The following is a 24,330-nucleotide window of genomic DNA, read 5'->3' as shown; positions in this document are numbered from 1 at the left end:
TTCACATCCTTGTTGTGGCATTTCTTGCATTAAAATTTATTTGTTCACATGCCTGTGGTCTCTGCCAGAGTGAGAGTTGCTTGAGTTGAAGTTAATTGCTCAGGCTTTGGAATCAGTAGCTAGAGTTTGCATCCCACTTGAGTTAGCAGTCCTGTGGTCTTGGGCAAAGTCCTTAATCTCTTGAAGCCCCAGTTTTCTTATCTGTAAAATGGGTATAATATAATGCTTATAAAGTGTTTAAAACCAAGCTTGAAATATTTATCATTGTCATTGGCTTTGTATCTGTCCTGCACCTCAGAGAAAGTGTAATAGAGAAGGTGCTTACCAGCTATTTTGAAGGATGGAAGGAAGGACTGCTGATATTGTCAAATTCTGAGATTTTATTAGTCACAAAAACACATGTTATGTTTGGCAGTTATACTCAATTTTGTCATGGATAAATTTATCCATGTAAAATATTCCTAAAAGAAAAAAGTGATCTATTTGCCCCTCTTTTTTAGATGCCTTAAAAAGCATTCATTCTGAAATAGTAATGTAAAAACCCTGGGGCTTGTAAAGCCCACACCCACTGTGGAAAATTATGTGCCTAGAAACTCCTGTGTTTTGGATTTTGGCTTGTATCTTCCAAAATGTGAAGGATGGGGAATGTCACCTTTCTCTTATTAGGCTGGAATGGTGATGAGCAGTGAGTAACAAGGTTTGTTGAGCTAAACTCAGTAACTGTCCTGCAGGTGACTCACCTTCAGTTAAAACTATATATTCTTATTCAGCTTATGGCTCAATTGTTTGTTTGCTTTAAAAAGTCTTTCTTTTCTATGTCTTAAGCGCTGTTTGCAATATAAAACTAAATCCTAAATTTTAAAAACTTCCATAGCTAATACTCTCTAAATGTTTAAAGCCTGACATTTAATCTCCATGAACTGGAGCGCTCTGATTTCACCGTTTTGCAGCTAGTAAATGTCACTCTGAACATTGTTGCTTTCACTCACACTTAAGCGCTTTCATCTGCAGTGGGTGCAGTGTGTCAGAGAATTCTTTGTGTGCCACTCTAGTGAGGGAAAAAAGACTAAGCCCGGCCTTTAAACAGAGTGAAAAAAACTGCTTGGAAGGCAAAGGCGACCCTGTTTTTATACGGTGTTTGTGAACACACAATCCTGAACTCTACTAGAGACTGAAAAAGCGGCTATAGTCAGAGCAGGGTCCCTGCTGAGCTCACACTGGTCGCCAGCCAAACGGCTCCCTCCTCTTTTTGTGACTGGAGGGGGATGGAGGAGAGACCGGGTAGTAGATGCTGTCATTACTTTAATTTCACTTTTGCATGCTGGGTGGAGGAATCTTGTCATCCTCTGGCTCCCCAAACTATTTCCAACCTGGCTGTTTTATTTCTTAGTCCCTGAAGGCTACTGGCACACAGGTCAGCTCTCACTTCTCATCATCTTGACGTGAAATGGAAAATCAGTTTGTGGCTATTTTCATAGCACCTGATTTACTCCTGTTCTTTTATCTGTCTCCCCTTTATATTCTTTATTTGTTTCCCATCTCTGGAGCCTTTTGTTCTTCTGGGATTTTTGTGTTTGTTCTTCCTACCCCTGCCTCCTCCCATCCCCCAGCCCCCTAAGTCCCTCTTGGGCCTTCACCCTCCTCTTGGTCCCCAGCCCCTTGCCCTGCCCCTTTTGTGCACATCTTGCTTTATGCTTGGCTGCCTGCCTTTCTCCTCCCCTGTCTATAACATGCACTGCTGGTGCCACCTCTGCTATTTCTCACATCTTCCAGGTACCTCTTCATGTACCCAGAGGGCTCGGTCCAGATTGGCCCATGATATAGCTGACAGCAAGCAGACATGCTGAACTTATCCCTAGTCACTGCTGTCGACAAATAGATTATCAGCTAAGGTCTTAGGCATACATGTCTTTTTAAGGGTGGTTAATGCCTACACCACCCATTGTTTCCCGTTTGTTAGCAGCTGTACTGAAGCATGAATTAAAGCCTGGAAATAGACCATCTACAAGAAGCACTGAAGTGGGATTTTAGAAAACCATAAGCTTTTCTGTCAGACATGGATTCAAATCTCTACTCTGTTTCTTATTAGCTGTGTGGCCTTGGACAAATTAATTCATTCATTTAACAATTATTTATCGAGTGCCTATTACGTGCATTGTATTTGGCTTTTAGGGAGCCAGTTAATAGCCCTCTGTCTTTTCCTCTTATGTTCACGATCAAGTGAGAAACAAGACATGGAAATCAAAATATGAGCTTTATAAACTGATAAAAGCCAGATTGGAGGATGTGGCTTATCCATGCAGCCTCCATGGGTTACTAATACTTCTCCCCTAAATTAGACTGCAGGCCCACCTCTCCTCTTCTCTGCTGAACACACAAGCCAGGGTATAGAGGACAGATGCATGTTGAAGACAGACAAGCTGGAAAAAAGAGAGTGGAAAAGCCCATGGGGCCTGGCTGAGCTGAGCATCCTCAGTCTGTTCTCCTAAGCTCACTGAGCAGGCAGCCACTCCTCCTCCCTAGGGAAGGGTCGAGCTCGCAGATGGAGAAGAAGAAGCTGCACTCTTCCCTGCTGGGACCTGGAAGTTCCTTTCCCTCCAGGGAAACAGCAGGGCTGAGTACTCCCCTGTAACTATAAGCATTATGCTTAACCAGTGATTACATAGGAAGCAAAATAAATGTTGTTAGTCTGTCTCCTCACCTATAATATGGGTAACCATACCCCTCTCTTATTGTGGCTGTGGAGACTAAAATGAAATGAGATATATTTACAAATATGAGCACCCGTTAACTGTCATTCTTTGATCAGGTCCAGCCTGCAGTAGAATTGGTCATTCAGGGGTCTGAAGTATCTTTGTTGCCCTCTCTTTCTTCTGTCTTTCTGAACCACAATTTGGTGATTTTCCCCCTCCTCTCTCCTATTAAAAAAAAAAAAGTGGGAATGCTGGTCCTAAAGCTTTTGGTTTCCAGTAAGCACACTGGCCAAATCTTTTCTAATCCTGGCTTATGTGTTACAAAACTATTAATTTGGACAAAGAAAGCATTTGGAACAATTAAGTCTACTTTAGAACTACAAAACTGGTTGTACCTGAAGGGTCACCAAGGTACAATACATGGCTACAAACAGGTATTATTACCTGAAAAACACATTGTGATTCCTCACATTTATCATTGTTATATTAACTTGAACAATACTCATGAGTTTCCCTATTACCGTAGAAAATAATTCAGGTGTGGCCTGAAACCACAGTGATGAAGAATAACAGTATGCATAGTGAGTTTTAGGAAAGAACTTTTAATTCAGGGTATTTGGACTTTATTTTAAGGGCAGCAGGAAGCCATTGATGATAAATGATACCTCGATCAGATTTGTATTTTAGGAAAAAGTCCTGTAGCAGCACTGTGGAGAGTGAACAGAGGAGGAGGGGGCGAGGCTGGGAGAGCAGGCAGGCGGCTCTGGGTAAACCAGGGAGCAGGGGAGGTGGCCCACACCAGGTAGTGCAGATCACGGGCAGGACCCTGACGGAAGAGGCTGTAGAAGAAGAACTGGCAGGGTTTCAATGAGAAGAGGGAAAGAGAGAAATATATCAGGGAAGCGGACTGTTTCCTGAAGTTAAAATAGTATTTCAGGTGGCAGTGCTACCAGAGGCCCTTCCCCAGCAGGATTAGAGGGTTAACCTGGGGAATCCAGCCTGAGAAAGACAGTTGGAGCCAAAGGAGAGATGGACTCAGCCATTAAGAGCAGCTGGACCAGGCCCCCAGGAGGGAGCTGGAGAGGAAACCTGCTGGCAGGTTAAAGCCTCCGGGTACGGTGCAATACAGAGGTTTGCCTTCCACTGACTGGGAAGAGCGAGAGAGAGAGGAGGAAGAAGGAGTGCAGGAGAAGAAGTCACTCAATGTGTCGGGGACATTTGGGAGCCACATGTTTTCAAGAATTCCAGGATGTTATAGACTCTTCTGCCTCATGCTTGATTACGTCTTACCATTCACATAAAGCATATGAAGGCTTATTTCAGTTTTTCCAAAAAACAGATCTAACAGAAGTACTTAATTGGATACCTAGCTAGATGTTTTTTGTCTTGTAGACTATATCTTTCTTTTCTTTGGGTTTTTTACATTCCATTCTTTTTCCTTAAATTGCCTGGGGTGGAGGGAATTCAATCCCTTGGCTCTCTTCTTTTAGTCTGTTTTTATAGGATATAACGAGAACTTTTGGATTTTAAAACAAGGATCTGAAAACAGTGAATAAGAAAAGATCAGTAATACCCTTGCAAGGTGGAAGGGGAAGGAAAGGCGAATGATTTTATGGCTTTAGAACAATCCATGATGTTCTTCTCTCACCTTTTTATATCTACATATTATCTAAAGGTTTTGATTGATTGGACATAGCACTCTGTGGCCCTCGTAGCAGAACGTTATTGGGCAGATCATGGTGAATGTACACTTTAAGTTTTATAAGTGATTACATGAAACAGTGACAAAATATTTTCTCTATCTGTTTAAAGACTTAAGCTTTTCCCTCCATTTCATAGCTTTTAAAGACTCAGTATTGGAACGGGGAGTGTTTAACTAATGACAAGTGATAAAAAGTTTTTGTTCATATTTCAGAGGCAATTTACAAACCATTGTTTTTTCTGAGCTATTTGTACCATTAAACCAGCCAGCGCCACTGGAAAGCCAACGAGTCAGCAGTTCCTGCCGGCTCCCCTGCGACTTTTGTTGGACACCCGTTTTGTGCAAAGTGCATGGTAGGGGCTGAATGCAATCCCATGTTTCTAGACTGATGGCATCCTGATGGCTTGCTCATCTTCCCAGGCCCCAGTGCCAAGAAAAATGCCAGGCATCATTGTAATACTGTACACGTGTTAACTCATTCAATCCTTACTGCAACTCTATGAGTTCGTTACCTGCCATTGTTTATCTCTGATTTCTAGATAAGAAAACTGAGGCATAGGGAGAAAATGGACTTGCCCAAAGTCTGCTGGCTACTAAGTGGCAGAGACAGGATTCAAACCCAGATAGCCTGAGACTGCACTATCCTTACACTAATCAATATACTGTGCTCCCCTTCTGCTCAGGACGTAACTATTGAATTCATGAATAAATACAGTCCTACAGATGAGACAACCCAGAGTGATGGGCTAGTGGTAGTTATTAGAATTACAACATAGATTTTAACATACTTGATTATAATTAGCATCAAATATAAAGTTAGCGTCTGTCACATGTGTGAGTGCCTTGCTCCACCCTCCAGAATTCCCTTTGCCAACATTTCCCCCAACCAAAGGGAGCTGGTTTTGTTTTTGGCCCCAGCTCTCTGTTTCAGAGACTCAAACCATGGTGGGCTGGCAGGGGAGACTGAATGGAGTGAGACAGCCAGTGGGGGTAGGAGTCATGAACAACAATGAGCGAGTGACATTAAAGGCTGCCCGGCGCTTACTCTCCCTGGAAACGCTCTGTCAGACTCAGGAAGTGTGATTTAATCCTGGTTAAGATAATTCCATTTTAGACCCCAGAGTGGACTGTTTCTCTAAAAGAATTTTGTTTCCAATCTTGCCCTGGGAAGCCCTACCAGTAAATAATTTGGTGTATGTTATTTGCCCTGTTAACTGAACTGCACAAAATAAGGGTTTATTCTTCTGCCATCCCACCTCCTTTTCTCTCAAAAGGCTCTTAAAAGAGGACCTGAGAACCTGCTGCCCCAACAGAAAATGCCTGGACCGTGGCCCAGCAGGGTTTGGGGAGGAGGGAAGAGTGTAATTCAGTCAAAGAGCCACTGTTGATCTTGAAAGAATATCAGCCGTACAGATGACACAAGGGTTCTGTTCCCCCTTCAGCTCTAAGGCCCATCTTTTGGTGTTTGTTGTGAGGCAGCCCTAGGCAGAGAGACTAAGAAAAATAGCAGCAGCAAATATGCACAAGGGACTTGCCGAGTTCTAAAAAGTGCTTTGCAAACTTCACCTCACTTAATCCTCACTATAACGCTATGCAGAAAGTACCACTTGAATCCCCGTTTTACAGATGAGCAAAGTGAGACACAGAGAGGTGAAATACTTTGCCCAAGATCACACAGGTAGGAAGTGGTGGAGCCAGGATTCATTCTCCAGCAGTCTGGCTGGGAGTCCATGCTCTAATCGCTGCCTTTTCCCTGGACTGTCAGTACCTCGAATATCCTACCTTATTTACAGTTTGACAGAAACTATTGTTTCAAGAGACTGGGGGCTCCCTATTTGAATTAGAAAACCTGGAGGTTTGGTATTTTCTCCATAGTGGCTAAGAATCTCTTCCTTAACAAAATTTTGGTCATGCAGGATGTTTCCCAGATTACCTGCTGGATTAAAACCTGCCCTTACAATGACTCTGGCAGAGGAGTCACTCTGGTGCTACTGACAGACTGAGCCCCACCATTGAGGCCCTGCTCATCCAGCCCTCCCCTCCCCAAAGACCAGTTGTAATGCCAGCAGCGTGTGGCAGACCATTCCCCACGCTGCAGAAGCACTCCTTTAGCATGGGTGGGATGGGGAACCTTGGCCCTAAGATAACTTTGAGGGACAAAAGATATGCTGCCCTGCCACCTGCCACCTCCTTATTAATGTCCCTGTCTGTCCTTCCACCCCTCAGGTACCTTTTCTGTATGCTGTCCTTTTTCTCAGAATGCTGTCCACTAATCCCTTTTCAAGTATTAACAGATAATTAGGGAGCGAACCTCTAGTCCTTGAGATAGGACTCCTCCCAGGGAGACGTGCTTTCTCAGAGATGACTCTCTAAGTCTAGTAAGCAGAGAGAGGGGTGTCTTGGCTCCTGAGCACCTCAGTTTCTGGCAGCTTTCTCTGCTATTAGGAGCCTCGGGCTCACTGAAAAGCTCCTCTGGATGAGTTCAGCAGGGCTGCGTGTCTCCAAAGTGGTTTTGAGCAGGACGAGAGAGAAAGTGGCCTTGGATGGATCACCAGTACCCACATCTCCTTCTCCCGTGGCTTGCTCCCTTAGCACACAGACCCCTTTTGCAGGAATGAATGTAGATGGAGTACCACATCCGAAGACTGCCAACCGCTTTCCTGTAGGATAGAGCAGAGGTTTACAAGCTCTAGTTTGCACCCATCACCTGGGAGCTTGTTTAAAGTGCATATTCCTGGGCCCTGGACCAGAGTCTGATTTGGAAAGAATCTACATTTTTGACAAGTGCCCTGGATGAATGTGATGTGGCGGCCTGAGAAACACTAGCATTGAGTCACTTCTCTACTTGCTGGTTTAAAGGGGTCCTCTGAATGGAACTGGGATAGACTCCTTGCTGTTCTCAGTTCCTACCAGTGCTTCTGTTTTCTGAGCCTGTAATAGAGGGGAGTCCTTAGTGAAGCCAAACATACCTAACCAAACTCAGCTAAGCTTGAAGTCCATAAAAACCTTGAAAAAATAGCCTGATTTTGACAAGCAGCGTCATTCTGCTTCTGCAAGTTACTGGTGGAGTCAGGTGCACCATTGCTAGGATTTTGATAAGTGTATGGTGGACAATGAAGGGGAAACAATTTTCAAATGCCTGAATGCACAGAGGGAAGCACATGTTCTTCAGAGAACCTTGACAGCTTCTACAAGGTGTGGAATCCAAGCTTGGCTCCAGAGTCCCGTGTTCTTCCAACACACTAAGATACAAGCACTATAAATGCACTAGCATTTCCATTTGTTGAATTCTGTCTTCTTGCCTCTGTTTCACTGTCTTTGAGTATATATGTCTGTCTTTGACACACACACAACCAGAATCTCATGAAGAAGTGTTTTTATGTATCCTTTTGTCTGAATTAAGGAATCAGGTAATCCTCTAGAAAAATTCATAAAGCTTTTTTTATACTGCAAAAATAATCTGTGTGCAAATTATCTATGAAAAACCACCAACTGGTTTTCAGTTCAGCAAGACAGAAATTTTATACATAGGTACATGTGAAAAAAATTAGGGGGTGATCATGAAGAAAATATCACTTACCTACTTCAGAGAGGGCCTTGACAGAAGTCGGGAGTTATATAATTGCTTTGAATTCAAGCCAGATCTTCCTGTTTAGAAAGGATGCTCCCTTTTCTTTTGAAAATGTTAACTATTTCCCCTATTTTATTTGCTGAAAAGCCTTTCTAATCTATCTTAGTCCAGTGGCATGTTACAGTCTGCCACTGATTTCTCTGTTAAGGCTATAAAATATTAATAACAATTGCCAGAATTTCACCTTTATTTAAACTCCCTGTGTCATATCTGCCCTGGAGCCTACCTTGCCTGCAGCCCTTTTCCAGCTAACAGTGCATCTGGTTGGCAGATGCAGGACAGTGCCAGACCAGGATGGGGGACAAGGGAGCCGCAGCTTGTCTTCCAGAAGCTGAGTTTGAGTCAGAACTAAACCGCTAACTAGTTGTGTGACCTTCCATAGGTTACTTAATTTCTCTGTGCCTTAGTTTCCTTGTCTGAAAAATGAAGGTAACAACATCCCCCTCAGAGGGCTATTGTAGGGTTTAAGTGAGGTAATTATGCAAAATGCCACTTAGGCTCTGTGCCCAGCAAGTAGTAGGTGCCTTGTAAATGTCAAGGTCTTTCACTTCCTCCTCAGGCTAGAGGGAGAGGATTGAACCAAGTAACTCCCTGAGGCTACATCTGTCTCCAGAAATCTGTGCTTCCTGGAGGGCCACTTGGTATAGAGTGTGGGGAAAACAAAAGGAAAAAATACTGAATTACTAGGATTCAGAGACCTCTGTGAAATCATTTCAGAGGGCTGAAAATACAATGAAAACAAAAAAAGACCAAGAAGGCAGGAAATCGTCACCTTGACCATTTGGTCCAGAGAACAGGAAAAGTAAAAGATTCAATTTCCTCAACTGAAAGTAGAAGCAGCCAGAAAGGTTAGGAAAACAATATTTGGTTTGCCTGACAATGATCATTAATGATGATGCAAAGCAGGCATGACTTAACCATTTAGACAAAAAAACAAATTGTTTTAATTTTATCTATGTATTTATTTTTTATGATGGAACATCAGGGCAGGGAAATTAAACACCAACACAGTGTGGGCACTGACCCCTCTCAGCTCTTTCTTACTCTGCACTTCCACTTGGAGGAGTGCCATCAACAAGCATGGAATGCCCAAGCTGTGTGGAGCTTTAGGTCTGTAGGATCTTCCTAACAGACACTGAAACTACAGTTGGGTGGCCGTGAGTTGTAGAAGGGCTATCAGAGCCTCATGTCTGTGTGTCTCTGCCACCTATTTAGCTACCATCCCTATAGCTCAGCCCAAATCCAACAAATCAGGATGGTCACAAGAAGTTTGGGAACTCTAGTTTCCCATACAAGGGCAAGTAGCCAACTCTTGTTTTGAAATGAACAAGGTGGGGCTTATTCATCATGTCATCAGGCTTGTTTATCGTGTTACGGCCATCGACTTTTGAGGCTATTTGGCCACAGGCTGAGAAGTACACTACAGAGGCCCTGCAGATCCAGAGCAGGGAAGCTCAAGAATCCTTCAGTCATCTACCCTCTGGAAACCCAGACCATACTGCTCTGGTAATCAGGCTCCTTCTGTCCCTTTTTTCCATAAGTGTTGCTTGGAGTGGATCAGGCAGGGCGAAATGTGACTGGATGATAAAGAAACCAAAATGGGTGGTTGGTTCTTCTTCCGATGTATTTTCTTAAGGGTAGAATAAATCATGCCAGGTCAGTGCCATGTCTGAGACAGAGTGAAGAACAAGCCTTGTACCACACAGTGCTCTTCAAGTTTGAAAAATGCCACAAGGATACTACTTTACTTTTGGATGAATTATAATAATAACTGATGTTTATTGAGTTTTTACCATGGGCCAAGGACTATGTTAAATGCTTTACGTGTATTATCTTATTTAATCTCCACAGCAACACTATGAAGTAGATACTGTTTTCCCCATGTTTATTTCTGGTTGGATTACCACTCCCTACTCCTAACATTCTGTACCTTACCCCTACAAACTCCCAAGGAGGAGAATACATTAGAACTAATTATCCACCTCCCGGAAGGACCGTCAGGACCATTCTCATTTTGTCCTATCTGTTTTTCTTTGCATTACTCACCATGAGAAGTTCAAACCCCTGAGAAGGAGTTTCACCTGGCTGTAACAGCTCCGTTAAATTATAATCTGTCTCAAGATCCCACCCCTCCCCAGCCCCCCAAACCCTTACAATGGCCCTCAGTAACTTATAGTCAGTCCACAAACTCTACATCTTGTTTTTCCTGCTTCTTGTGTTAGTTGATGGCTGATTTACCCAGAATGCCATGCCGCTTCATCAGATATTGGTCACAAGTCACCTCCTCCCAGATCTGCTTTGACCTCTGTATCTCCCTTGACCTCTGTATCTCCCTGTTCCCTTATCCAGCTTTATAGTATATATTTAAATGTGTGTCTGTTAGTTTCTGTCTACCCACTGGAATATAAACTTTGTGAGGGCAGAGAATTTTGTTCACTAATACATTTCTAATCCCCAGAACAGTACCTGGCATATTGTCTTTGCTCAATAAATATTTCTTTTTCTTTTTTTTTTTAAGACTGGCACCTGGGCTAACAACTGTTGCCAATCTTTTTTTTTTTCTGCTTTATCTCCCCAAACCCCCCCTGTACACAGTTGTATATCTTAGTTGCAGGTCCTTCTAGTTGTGGGATGTGGGACGATGCCTCAACATGGCCTGATGAGCGGTGCTATGTCCCCGCCCAGGATCCGAACCCTGGGCCGCCGCAGCGGAGCACGCGAACTTAACCACTCGGCCACGGAGCCGGCCCCAATAAATATTTCTTGAATGAATGAATCCATAATTGAGGGAACTGAGACATGGAATGGATAAGCAGTTTGTCCCTGGTCACATTGCTGTTAAGCATCCAACTCAGGTCTGTGTGATTGCAAAGCCCTGGCCCGTAAGCACCATGTTGTTCAGCCTCTTCATGGATTATGTGAAGGCAGCATGAGCAAGAATACTCTGGCTGAACTGGAGTGGTCTGTGTTGTGGTATCAGTAGAGGGAACTTATCAATTGGACAAGATCCTACAGGACAAAGTTTACTGTTCTTTATTTGATTACACTGGGAACAGTTTTTTTGAAGTAGCACCAAGCAAAATGCAAGTAACTGATATTTGAGCAGCCAGCAATAAACTCATTGTGCTTACAACATGAGTGCATTAGCCTAGATAAAAATAACTTGCTTACCTTTTTGATATGGTTTAAGAGAAAATGAAAGCTGTGCCTGGGTAAAGAGAAGTAGGGAAGTAGCTAGATGGACTGTGGCAAGTTCGTTCAGTGAGGCAACTAATGCCTCTGTAGAACCATGGACTGGAAGTAGTGAAATAGCTGGAAAAGTAGACCTCAAAATGCTATATAGACAATGAAGACAACTCTGAAAACTCCGTGTGTGTTTGCAGTAGAATTGTAAGAGACCTTGAGGTTCCTAAGTAGTTGGTGATTCTAATATTTAGGATTTGTTTGCCTATTTCGTATTGGTCTTGATATCTAGATGTTTCTGTTTAACTGTTACTTCTCAAATGATTAAATATGCATCAAAAAAAAGAAATACAGTGTATTATAATCTGAGCCAAGCAAATACGTCATCCCATCTGCTACGCATCCTTTTCCTTCCTGCTGTCCACCTCGGCTGATCGCTGACGTTCAGCGCTGCCTTTCCTCAGGCTTCCCCCCAGCCTTCCGGTCCTCTGAGTGTAGCCTCTATGTGTTACAGCCCACCTGCCCTCCAACTGCATTTTCTTCCTGACCCTGCTAATTACTCTCAGATGCTTCTCTATCCAGTTTTTTGAAGCTTTCATCCCACTGCGCTTGCTACTCCTCCTCTCTCGGATGAGGCCTTTTGTGTGTCCTTTCCATAGGCTGGAGCACTCACCTGGGCTCTTCTTGCTGCGTAGTCCTCATCCGTGTTGCACTCTGTCTGCTTCCTGTGCTCACAGTCCAGTGCTCTTAGCTCTGCCTGAGGAAATCCTATGACTGTTCTGACATGATCCATTCCTTCTCTAACTGCATTTGCTGCTCTCAAAGTCTGTCTTCTTCCAATCAGGGTTCTTGGTAACAAACCAAAGAAATATACTCTGGCTGATTGAAACAGAAAAAGGATTTAGTGAAAGGCTATATTGAGAGCTCTCAGATTTACCTGGAAAGCTACTGAAATAGGATTCAAAAACACAGAGGCATGAGGTGGGAGCTGAGCAGCAGATTCCATGGCCAAGATTCCATGGCCACAGAGCTGGTTTGGGGGGGACACTGCTGCCACCACTGCTAGACAGTGAACGCTGCAGCTGGCAGCACTGGTACTGGACACTAGACTCTGCCAATGGTACCTTTACCACCAAAACAGATTCTCCTCCAGCCTTGCTTCTCTGCACCACCAGCTCCTGGCCAGATCTAAGCAGAAACATCTGGCCATGTCACTGGCCCATCCACCGGCTGCAAAGGGGGCCTGGAAAGGAATACCTCACTTGTGCTGTGAGAGATGGGCTCTGCCTGCTGCCACAACATATACAATGGGAAATCGCTCAAACAGATTCCAAACAGGCACAAGAAAACAAAACAAAAGACCACATGGCCCATCCCTGATTCATGACAGTTGTTTTACTAAACTCTCCCCAACTTCCTTAAGTCCTTGAAGCTGTTTCTTCTAACCTCTCACTCAGCAAGAACTCTGGAACATAGTTCAATGCAAAATTAAAACCTTAGGGGTCACAGATTTATATACGAAGATGTTCATAGCGGCTGATTTAGAATGATTTAGAATAGTGAAAGAAAAAAAGGACCCTAAATTTCCAACAATAAGGGAATAGTTAGATGAATTATAAGTTATCCATAGGATTAAATATATTTAGTCTTTAAAAATTATGGATTTTTAAAAGCTTTTTACAACACACAAAAATATAACTGAAAAGAACTTAACAATATTTATACATATAAGCTCTCACAGTTATGTGTGTGCATATATGAACATATTTATAGTAAAATATAAATGTACATCTAAAGACATAACGTTGGAGTAGAATACACCAAAATGTTAACAGATTGATGAGATTGGAAGAATTACTTTCCTTTTTATACTTTTCTGTAGTTTTCACATTGAGTTAAGAAGTTACTACTATTTAAAAGAAAATCCATTGAGGGCGAACTTTCTGTACCACCCTTTTTATTCTTTGTCATATTGTCAGACAGTAGTTTTTTCCAAACCAAGCTCAAACTAAATACTCTGAATTCTTACTCTTTTCTCCTGGTGTTGAAGGAACTCACCCTTTTCTATGTAGTCAGGTCCTCCCTCAGTACCAGTTCGTTCCCACTGATCTTTGTGTTCACAGATCATTCGTTCCGTTCTGTAAACCTTCTCCCCAGCCCTGCTTAGCTCACCCAGCTCTTACCTGAGCTCCCCTCCCACATGCTCACTCTCCCCTGCCCTGTATTTTAGCCCAAAGATGTACTGAAATAGCCATCTCTGAGGTTTCCATTAGTCTTTGCCAAATCTGAAGATCTCTTCTCTGTCACTGTCTTTTGCAGCTTTGCTGGCTGCAGGAAACATTATTATTTCATCATCTTGACACACTTTTGGGCATAAGTTGGCAGGTGACCTTGGGGTTTTCTTATTTCTCTAAATAAGAAGGTGCATTCCTACCCACCTTACCTGATTTGCTTCCTATTAAGCCTTTCAATCAAGCTCTTCTTCCCGTGTCTCCTGACTGTTCGTCCAGCTCAGTGTTTGCGCCCTTCCTCATCTTCCCGTGTACCTGTCTACATAGTGGAGCCAATAGCCTGTAAACCATGAAGTGTTGATTCTGACAGAACCTGTGACCTCCACAGAGACTGCCTGCCTGAGCCAGCTGAGCTCTGACGGCAGGCTCCGGTTCTCCAGCTTCACCCGTGGCCCTGGAAGCTCAGTGGACCTTCCCTGCAGCCGTGTTGCTGCAGTTCGTGAGCTCTCTCCAGCCTCTACCTCCACTAGCAAGGCGCTGTCTGAAAGTCTAGTTTTCAGGCCAGTGCCTCGGAGTTGGGACTCTGCTTCTCTGTCTGATCTCTTTGGATCGCAGCCCTAGGTGGACTCTCCATCTAGCTTTCACTCTCACTTTCACATGCTCTCTCGGGTCACCCTCAACGTCCTGGTTTCTGACCTTCAAACCAGCCCAGACCGCAGACATCTTAGCCCATATTCTGTGTATGGGGTTCCCACTAGGCTAGGGGGTGAGTTCAGACTACCCAAGTTCAATATGTCTTTTCCTACATGCCAGTGTTGTGTTTGAGCCAACAGGACTTGACTTGTAGTGACCTAAATCTACAGAACGATAACCCTCTTTTAACTATTCTTGATCCTTGATCTGGGTCATCTACCCTCATGACTTCATATTTATATTATCCTTGACCTCTTTCTGTTTTCTAGACCCATAGCTTATATTATCTTTAGTACTTCTTTTGGACTTTCTGCTCTCAGAGAAGTTTACTTATTAATTTGTTAATTAACCAGTAGGCACGTATTACACACCTACCAGTTGGCACTGCAGATGATCAGAGGCTAGTCAGGGAGTTAGACAAAATAAAGTACTTTGTCAGTTAGGATACTTTTAATTGGTAGTGACAGAAGTCCTGATTCAAACTAGCTTAGCAAAAGTGGAATGTATTCCCTCACATACCTGGCAAGTCTAGGGGTAGGTCTGGTTCCCTTCAGGCACAGCTGGATTCATGGATCTTAAATGCTACCTTTGGGACCTGGCCTGTCTTCATCTCTCAGCTCTGCTCTGTTCTGCTTTGTGATGGCTTCATTCTTAAGCTCTCCACGTGGTGAGGTGATAGATGTTAACAGTGCCAGGCGCACACTCTCCTAGGTTCCAGTGCAGCAGAAAAGGTACCGCTCTCTCAGCAGCCCCAACAGATGTACTACTATGGCTCATGTTTCCTCACTGGATTATTTGCTTTTCCCGGAACAAGTGACTTTTGCCAAGGGAATTTGATGCTCTGACTGGTCAAAATGGAGTCATTTGTCCTCTCCTGATAGTTGGGTGTGGAGTCAACTCTACTCAAGCACTTAAGTTGAGAACGAGGGGTATAATGGTTCTCCTGAGGAAAAGGCAAATGGATGTGGGATAGTGAAAAATAAAAAAATTAAAAAGCTATCAGTCACAGCCATTATGTTTATCATAAGTATGTATGATAGAGTTTGAAACAAGGGTGAGTCTGGCAAAGGGAGCATTTGACTCCATATCCTCCTCCCTTACCCCCTCACTGCTTCCCTTCCTTCCTTCATCCTCTTAGCAAAATTTCGTGAGTGCCTATTTTGTTCCGAGTGCAGAGTATAGACTTTCCTAGAAGTTGACCCTGCCCATAAGGAGCTTACTAAGTACGCCTAGACATACATCAGAGATATTACAGGTTCCTTTCCAGACCACCACAATAGAGCAAATGTCTCAATAAAGTGAGTCACATGAATTTTTTGGTTTCCCAATGCATATAAAAGTTATGTTTACACTATACTGTAGTCTGTTAAGTGTGCAATAGCATTATGTCTTAAAAAAACAATGTACATACCTTAATTTAAAGATACTTTCTTGCTAAAAACTGCTAACCATCATCTGAGCCTTCAGCGAGTCTTAATCTTTTTGCTGGTGGCAGGTCTTGCCTCAGTGTTGATAGCTGCTGACTGAGCAGGGTGGTGGTGGCTGAAGGTTGAGATGGCTGCGGCAATTTCTTAAAATAAGACAACAATGAAGTTTGCCACGTGGATAGACGCTTCCTTTCACAAACGATTTCTCTGTAGCATGCAGTGCTGTGTGATAGCATTTTGCCCACAGTAGAACTTCTTTCAAAATTGGAGTCAATCCTCTCAAACCCTGCTGCTGCTTTATCAACTCAGTTTGTCATATTCTAAATCCTTTGTTGTCATTGGAACAGTCTTCACAGCATCTTCACCAGGAGTAGTTTCCATCTCAAGAAACCACTTTCTTTGCTCATCCATTTAGAAGCAGTTCCTCAAGTTGAGGTTTTGTTAGGAGATTGCGGCAGTGCAGTCACATCTTCAGGCTCCACTTATAATTCTAGTTCTCTTGCTGTTTCCACCACATCTGCGTTACTTCCTCCACTGAAGTCTTCAGCCTTTCAAAGTCATCCATAAAGGTTGGAATCAACTTCTTCCAAACTCCTGTTAATGTTGATATTTTGACTTCTACCCATGAATCCCGAATGTTCTTAATGGCATCTAGAATGGTGAATTCTTTTCAGAGAATTTTCAATTTACTTTGCCCAGATCCATCAGAAGTATCACTATGTATGGCAGGTACAGCATTACAAAATGTATTTCTTAAATAATAAGACTTGAAAGTCAGAATTACTCCTTGATCCATGTGCTACAGAATGAATGTTGTGTTAGCAGACATGAAAACATTTATCTCATTGTACATCTCCATCAGAGCTCTTGGGTGACGAAATATTTTGAAAAGAATCCTTTTTTCTGAGAAGTACATCTCAACAGTGGGCTTAAGATATTCAGTAAACTATGTTGTAAACAGGTGTGCTATTGTCCAAGCTTTGTTGTTCCATTTATAGAGCACAGACAGAGTAGATTTAGCATATTTTTAATGGCTCTAGGATTTTCAGAATAAGGAATGAGTGCTGACTTCAACTTAAAGTCACCAACTGCATTAGCCCCTAACAAGAGAGTCAGCCTATCCTTTGAAGCATTGAAACCAGGCATTGACTTCTCCTCTCTAGCTATGAAGGTCCTCGATGGCATCATCTTCCAATATAAGGCTGTTTCATCTACATTGCAAATTTGTTGTTTAGTGTAGCCCCCTTCATTAATTATCTTAACTACATCTTCTGGATAACCTGCTGTAGCTTCTGCATCAGCGCTTGCTGCTTCACCTTGCACTTTTGTGTTCTGGAGACAGCTTCTTTCCTTAAACCACATGAACCAACCTCTGCTGGCTTCAGATTTGCTCCCACAGCCTCTTCACCTGTCTCAGCCTTAGAGAATTGAAGAAAGTTTGGGCCTTCCCTAGATTAGACTTTGGCTTAAGGGAATGTCGTGGCTGGTTTGATCTTATATCCAGACCACTAAAACTTTCTCCATATCAACAATAAGGCTGTTTCGCTTTCTTATCATTCATATGTTCACTTGAGTAGCACTTTTAATTTCCTTCAAGAACTTTTCCATTGCATTCACAGCTTGGCTAACTGTTTGGTGCAAGAGGCCTAGCTTTTGTCCTCTTGCGGCTTTCAATATGCCTTCCTCACTAAGCTTAATCATCTCTAGCTTTTGATTTAAAGTGAGAGACATGCAACTCTTCCTTTCGTTTGAGCATTGAGAGACCATTGTAGGGTTATTAATTGGCCTAATTCAATATTATTGTATCTCAGGGAATGAGGGGGCCTTAGGAGAGAGGGAAAAATGGGGGCATGGCTGGTCGGTGGAGCAGTCAGAACACATACAACATTTATCAATTAAGCTCACCATCTTATATGGGCAGAGTTCGTGGTGCCCCAAAACAATTACAATAGTAACATCAAAATAACAAATATAATAATAGTGGAAAAGTTTGAAATATTGGAAGAATTACCAAAATGTGACTCAGAGACACGCAGTAAGCACATGCTGTTGGAAAAATGGCGCCAATAGTCTGCTCGAAGTGGGTTGGTACAAACCTTCAATTTGTAAAAAATCCAGTATCTGTGAAGCACAATAAAGCAAAGCACAATAAAATGAGATATGCTGGCAGTGAAGAAGAGAGACAGTAAGAGCTATGGCCCCGCATTTGTTGAGAATTTATATTTTAAGAAATAGAAACATGAAGAGTATTTCTGTGTTTTTTATAAAATTAAAAAGACAGCGCCAACCATTACATTGTTTAACATTTTCTTTACCCAGGCTGTAAAGTAAATTATTTTTTGTTCAGTGCTTGGAATAAATTTCTCTGGTATGCTTCACTAAATAATGAAAATGCCATAATCCACAATTTTTAAATTTTTTGCCTAGGCTGTCATAAAATGCAGAGTTAAAACCTGTGCTTAATTAAAAGTAGCTTTCCTTAGCCTAAGTTTTCCTTGAGATTAGTTTGCTTTTTTTCTTTTAATACTTTTGTTTATGGTTTTGTGGTTTATTGTTGCTGGGACTTTGTAGTAAGGTACCTCAAAATGTAGGGGTACAACAGAGATAAGCAAACAAAATACCTTTAATTTCCACTTTGACCTTAACAGTCTCTGCCTCTGGTCTACGGCAGGTTGTTAACGCATCTCCCAGCCACGCTCAGTCATTTCTCCTCCTGGATACAGACATCTCTATCAGTGTATTCACAGCTTGTGTGTAGAAGGCCAAGCAGATATTGAAGTGAACACGGGTGGACATGTACATTTTTTTAAAAAAACAACAAATGTGAAAATATTTTTGTGAATTCAAGATCCAACCAGCAATCTTTATATTGTTTTTTAGCTGTAGGTTTTCTTTTGTTTTGTACTATGGAAAAAAAGATTGAGAAAATCAACACAAATAACCCAAGGATTAGGGAATACATTAATACAGTGGCTCTCAACTGTAGACATTTGGCAGTGCCTGAAGACATTCTTAATTGTCTTGACTACTGGAATCTTGTGGGTAGACACCAGGGATGCTGTTAAACATCCTACAATGCACAGGACAGGCCCCCACAATGAAAAATCATCCAGTCCAAGATGTCAATAATGCCACTGTTGAGAAACCTCACATTAATAAGATTTTTAGAATTCTAAACCCTGAAAGGATTCAGAACAATCTTGTAATTTAGGCTTAAGACAAAACTAGAGGCAAATTAGAGTCATAGAATTACAGAATCCTGGAGCTGACTGGGAAAGTCATTGAGTCCAGGCTGCCTGTTTCCTACATACGGTGACTGAGTCACCTAGGAAGAAGTGACCTGAAGCAATAGAACTCCTCCACCTCCGAAACATGGGACCAAGCAACTCACCCAATCTCTCTGTGCCTCAGTTTCCGATTCTGCAGAAAGGGATAATGAAACTTGCCTCACATGATTACTGGGAGAATTAATTAAAATAATACATGTGAAATGTTTAGGACAATATCTGGCCACAGTGAGTTGTTAATAAATGGTGGTGGTGAGGGCTGGGGTGGTGATCATCATTACTGTTGCTGTCCAGGGTCACAGAGCTAGTTTGCATCTTGTTTAACCCTGTCCCCCTGACTCTCAGTCCCATTTTCTTTCTATTACCCTGCCTTGAGGGTCTATGAAGAAAGGTTATAGGGGCAACTCAATGGGGATTAGAGAAGACTGGTCTGGAGAGCAGCTTAGTAGCTGGTAACTCAAGAGGAAGTCTGAACAAAAGCTCTCCATGAAAGACAGATGGGGTTTAAACTGTAGATAGGAGCTTTAAGAAAGACATAAGAAAGATTGCTTCCTACAACTGAAATCTCACAAGGTTGTAATCTATCATAACATTAATTAAAAAAAAAAAAAAAGAAAGAAAGATTGCTTCCCACCTGAAACAGGCTGCCCTCTGTCTTCCCAAAGCTCTGTGCATGGTGTTCCAGGTGGTCACGCCTCCAGGAAGGGTGGAGCCGAGATCAGATGACTTTGATCAAACCCTTACAGCCCTGACAGGATGTCTGTCTGTCTGTCGAGAGTCCCTGAAATGCCCGGATGATTAAACAGTGTATCTGGGGACCCTTTCAACTCTGAGATTCTCTGATGTCTAATAAGTTTTGTGGACCTTGTGCTGGAAAGATCATGTGACATTGTAGATAATGCCCAATAGGCATTTGTAGACAACCACAAATCTTGTTTTATGATTTGGGGAGTAAAAATGCTTTGTTAGGCTTTACTAATTCCATCAACATGAGCATATGATTAAGATGCTGTGTAAAACACTTTTTCCCTCTGAAAATAATAATAAGTTAATCTTACCAACAGTTCTGTGAAATGAGTTTCCTCTCATTTTCTTAGGAGACTTATAAAAATTGTTTGCAGTTGCTCTGAGTTGAATTTTTATTTCTCTTGTTGAGTTTACCAGCTAAATTGTTCTTTGTGGGGACTTTTTATTGAGATATAATTGACATATGACATTGTGTGAGTTTGAGGCGTGCAACATGTTTGTATATTGCAACATGATTACTGCAGTAGTGTTAACTAACACTTTTATCATTTCACATAGTTATTTCTTTTTTGTTTTGAGAACAGTGAATATCTAGTCTCTTAGCAACTTTAAAGTTTATGATACAGTATTGTTGACTATTGGATCTCCAGAACTTATCTACTTTTTGTACCCTTAAGTTTGTACCCTTAAACAACATCTTCCCAATTCTTCCACCCCAACCAACTAAACTGTTTTTAACCAGTGGTTTTCTATGAAAATTAGCAGAATTCCAAAGCGTTAAAACTCTCCAGATTACAAGCATGGATTAAATTCACTTGAGGGAAAATCTCGTTCATTTAGTAGCCTTCGCTCAAATATCCCATTTGTTGAATTGAACTCCTAAAAGGATTCTACATGCCACAGAAATATTCTAAATTAGTCATTTAAAGACATTTTCTCCTGTATCTTACATGTTGGTGCTCCAACTATTACAAAGATTATTTTTAAAAACCAACAGAACAAGTTGGTACGTGAGAAAACAATGAATCACAGCTGATTTTATCTGTTTTCTATATATTTGTATGACATTCAAGATCCGCAAAGCATTCAGAGAAAGGCAACACGCACCCATCCAGTGGGTGCTGACCACCAGGCACTGTGCTGGACACCTCCTGCAGCACAGGGCCAGCCACACAGGCACAGAGAAGTTAAGTGATTTCCCCCAAGTCACACACTTGGTGAGCAGGAGAGCCAACAGCGCAGCCCCGCCTGGCTGCACAGTGCACAGGTTTGCTCCATATGAGATCTTGGCAAGGAATATTTCAAGACTTAGAATAATAACAAAAACCCTTCTACAGTTTGACTGTTTTTAATTTAAAATGCCTCATTTAGATTAGTATTCTGTACTTTGATTTGACCTTCAACTTTTTTTTTTTTTAAGGTGTTGTGTAACGGACCGGGAACATGTGTTCCTATCTGTATATCTGCCCTTCTCCTTGGGATACTAGGAATAAAGAAAGTGATCATTGTCTACGTTGAAAGCATCTGCCGAGTAGAAGATTTATCCCTGTCCGGAAAGATCCTGTTTCACCTCTCCGATTACTTCATTGTTCAGTGGCCGACTCTTAAGGAGAAATATCCCAAATCTGTGTACCTCGGGCGAATTGTTTGACAAATGACAACTTACTGCTTTAGAATTTTGCAGTCAACAATATTTATGTTTCAGGGAAAGAAAACTACATGTTTATTGTGAAGGCTTCTGAAAGTTCTGAGAATTAGTGGTGGTCAGGAGTGAAAAATGTGTAAATAACCCAGTGAAGAAAATGAGGGCGCTCTTAGAAAACAAACATTAATACACCATTAAGTATTTAGGCCTCTGTGCACCAAATTTCTTTTCTATATAAAAATATCTGGGCCAGCTTTGGTGGCCTAGTGGTTAAGTTCAGCACACACTGTTTCAGTGGCCCGGATTCGATTCCCAGGCACAGATCTACACTGCTCTGTTAGCGTCCATGCTGTGCTGGTTGTCCACATACTAAAAAATAGAGGAAGATTGGCATGGGTGTTAGCTCAGGGCAAATCTTCATCAGCAAAAAAAAAAAAAAAGTAAAATCTATCACTACCTGCAAGTTATCTTCTGACTTGTTTTACTAATATTTTTTTCTAGAACTAAATCTAGAATTTCTATGATTAGTAACATTTCCTGTTCTGCAGCTTGTTTTTTTTTTTTTTTTTTTACAGTATTCTGCATTATAAAAAGAAAAGAAAAAGAAAGGAATTTCTTCGTTTTTGTTCAGGTACAATAGGCTCTATTTCCTGTATGGAAGCAGCAAAGTCCCTAGTGAACCCTCTCAGTGTCAAGGAAGCAGTTGTGTTAAACTGGCTTCACAACAATTTGTACTCCACAGGCTTCTAGAACCTTGAGCCTAAACCAGTGTCTTTTTTTGTTCTTTGGTTTTGCTTTGTGAGTTGTTGCCCTCAATCCAGAATATCTTTTTTTTTTTTTTTTTTTAAAGATTTTATTATTTCCTTTTTCTCCCCAAAGCCCCCCGGTACATAGTTGTGTATTCTTCGTTGTGGGTTCTTCTAGTTGTGGCACATGGGACGCTGCCTCAGCGTGGTGTGACGAGCAGTGCCATGTCCGCGCCCAGGATTCGAACCAACGAAACACTGGGCCGCCTGCAGCGGAGCACGCGAACTTAACCACTCGGCCACGGGGCCAGCCCCAATCCAGAATATCTTTTTAAAAATGTCTTGTTTAATTGTTAAAATAAATTAAAAGGTGACTCCTGTCAGAGTAATAAAACCATAATTCTGTTTATCAGAAATCCAAACTCTCCAAACATCAAAAAAATGTTTTAGTAAATTCACAACATCATGGCTGTAGTCATCTCTGGCATTTTGAGATGTCTAGGCTCAGTCAGGTATCTGTTTAATAAACATTTATGTAGTGCTTGCTGTATGCCAGGTATTCTTCTAAGCCCTTTTCAAATATTAATTCATCTAATTCTGATGATAGCACAGTGAGGTAGGCACTGTTATTAACCCCATTTTACAGATGACTTGTCCAAGATCCCATGACTAGTAAGTGGCAAAGCCAGGATTCAAGCCCAGGCAGCCTGTCTTGAGAGCAAAGCCAGTTTCATGGGCATGTGGCCTGTGCAGTCACATGGGGATCCACACTTAGGAGGCCCCTGCATTGGTTTAATACTCTGCTGTCACCCTCTTGAATTTCTTAATATATTTTGAACAAGGGACCCACGTTTTATTTTGCACTGAACCCCACAAATTATTTACCTGGTCCTGCTTGAGAAGCTGTGCTCTGAATGATGCCATGTCAGCTGCAACGGAAGTAGCTCACCCAGTGTGGGGCCTGGCCCAGGGGACTCCTCGGTTAATGGGAATTCAGTCCCCTCCCTGTAAGCTCTGCTCCCTTAACAAGGCAACAGACAAGGAGAAGACCTCTTGTAGTAGTTGAGTTTTTAATGTTTTCCTCTTAAATCTTTTTTCTAAGTTTGATTTAAATCTAATAAAGAAATGGTAAGAAACTGGTGAAGAGATTGTCTTTTAGTGAAAAGAGGCATGATTACCCGAGGCGGTGTGAAATTAAGAAGCTGAGGCTGATTCAGCCTTTCTTGTTCTTTTAGAGCCTCTCCTTCTCTGAATAAAGTAAAGAAGGGACATCTGTTGTCAGGACATTTTCCTAGGTTTTTGGCTGGAGAAATGCACAGCAGAAGACTCTCAGAACAGTAAAAGCACTTTGACATCTGGAGCCAGCGGCCATGGGGCAGCCATGCGGTAGTTCATCGTACTTTGACCTTAGATCTCAGATCTCAGGTTCTGGCTGTGTTTCCACTGACGTAAAGGGCTGCAAGATCATCTCAGGAGCTGAGATGAAATAAGGCTCGACTTTTCCAGAGAGAAAGTGATTTTTTAGGGACAGTAGCACGTGCATTTTATTCATCTTTGAATTTTTGTCTCCTCTGTACTTTGTTCCTAAGCGGCACTAAGTAAATAGTTGATGAGTGAAGTTGGACTGCGCTCAATTGCGTTAATGCCTGTCTGTGCACCGGGGCGGCCTCCTGGGCCCCCACAGGTAATCCTGCTGCAGGGCCTCCTGTCGGGCCAGAGCTGACACTGCTTAGGCTGTGGAGAGTTGTCGAAAAGATGCCATGATTTTTTCCAGAAACACATGTCCCAGATGTTTTGTAGAGCCTTAATTTAGCCAGTGGTTAGCCTGGAACATCAGAGAAAGAGTCTGTGTGTGTTATATCACTAAAAGTTTAGAAATGTCTTCCCGGCTTCAGGCTGCTGTGCACATTCAGAATTAGGCTGAGGCACATGTTATCATGCCTTCTTGCTTAGTTCCAGATTATTTGGTAAACAAGTGCGTGCTCTGCCATGTGGTGGTGTTATGGCTAATTTGCGTCCTCGAGGTCACACTAGCAAAGGGGGCTCGTTTGAGGTGATAGGGGTCTCCCTGCTGTGCATTTCTGCGGCTTAAGAAAGATAGTGCGCTAGTGTCAGCTCCAGCTGAAGATCAGCAGCTAGCTGGGCCTTTCCCATCGCCCTTGAAACACTCTGGAATGCAGCTTTTACTGGAAGAGGCTGTTCATGAGAAGTTAATTGCATCAGCCTTTCAACAAGAGGCAGGGAAACCACACATCCTGCCCACACCTACTTCCCTGGAAGATTTTTATCTGCAGTTCAGCTGTCCTGAGGGGTCTCAGCAGCTTCCCAGGTCAGAGAGTCTGGCT

At 42.3% G+C, this 24,330-nt stretch overlaps 1 protein-coding gene across 1 annotated transcript in view; it reads left to right on the top strand.

Annotated features, from left to right (window-relative positions):
* Window positions 1-22,071, top strand: part of ALG14 (ALG14 UDP-N-acetylglucosaminyltransferase subunit) — a 90,590-nt gene extending 68,519 nt beyond the window's left edge. Inside the window, exon 4 of the mRNA XM_046645583.1 lies at window positions 21,015-22,071. Coding sequence (XP_046501539.1) covers window positions 21,015-21,245 — 231 coding nt within the window. The 3' untranslated portion in view covers window positions 21,246-22,071. The remainder of the gene's footprint in view (window positions 1-21,014) is intronic.
* The last annotated feature ends 2,259 nt before the right edge of the window (window positions 22,072-24,330 follow it).

Source organism: Equus quagga, chromosome 18 (assembly GCF_021613505.1).
Source record: "Equus quagga isolate Etosha38 chromosome 18, UCLA_HA_Equagga_1.0, whole genome shotgun sequence".
In the NCBI taxonomy this organism is placed as follows: Eukaryota; Metazoa; Chordata; class Mammalia; order Perissodactyla; family Equidae; genus Equus; species Equus quagga.
This window is presented reverse-complemented; position numbering and strand designations above follow the sequence as displayed.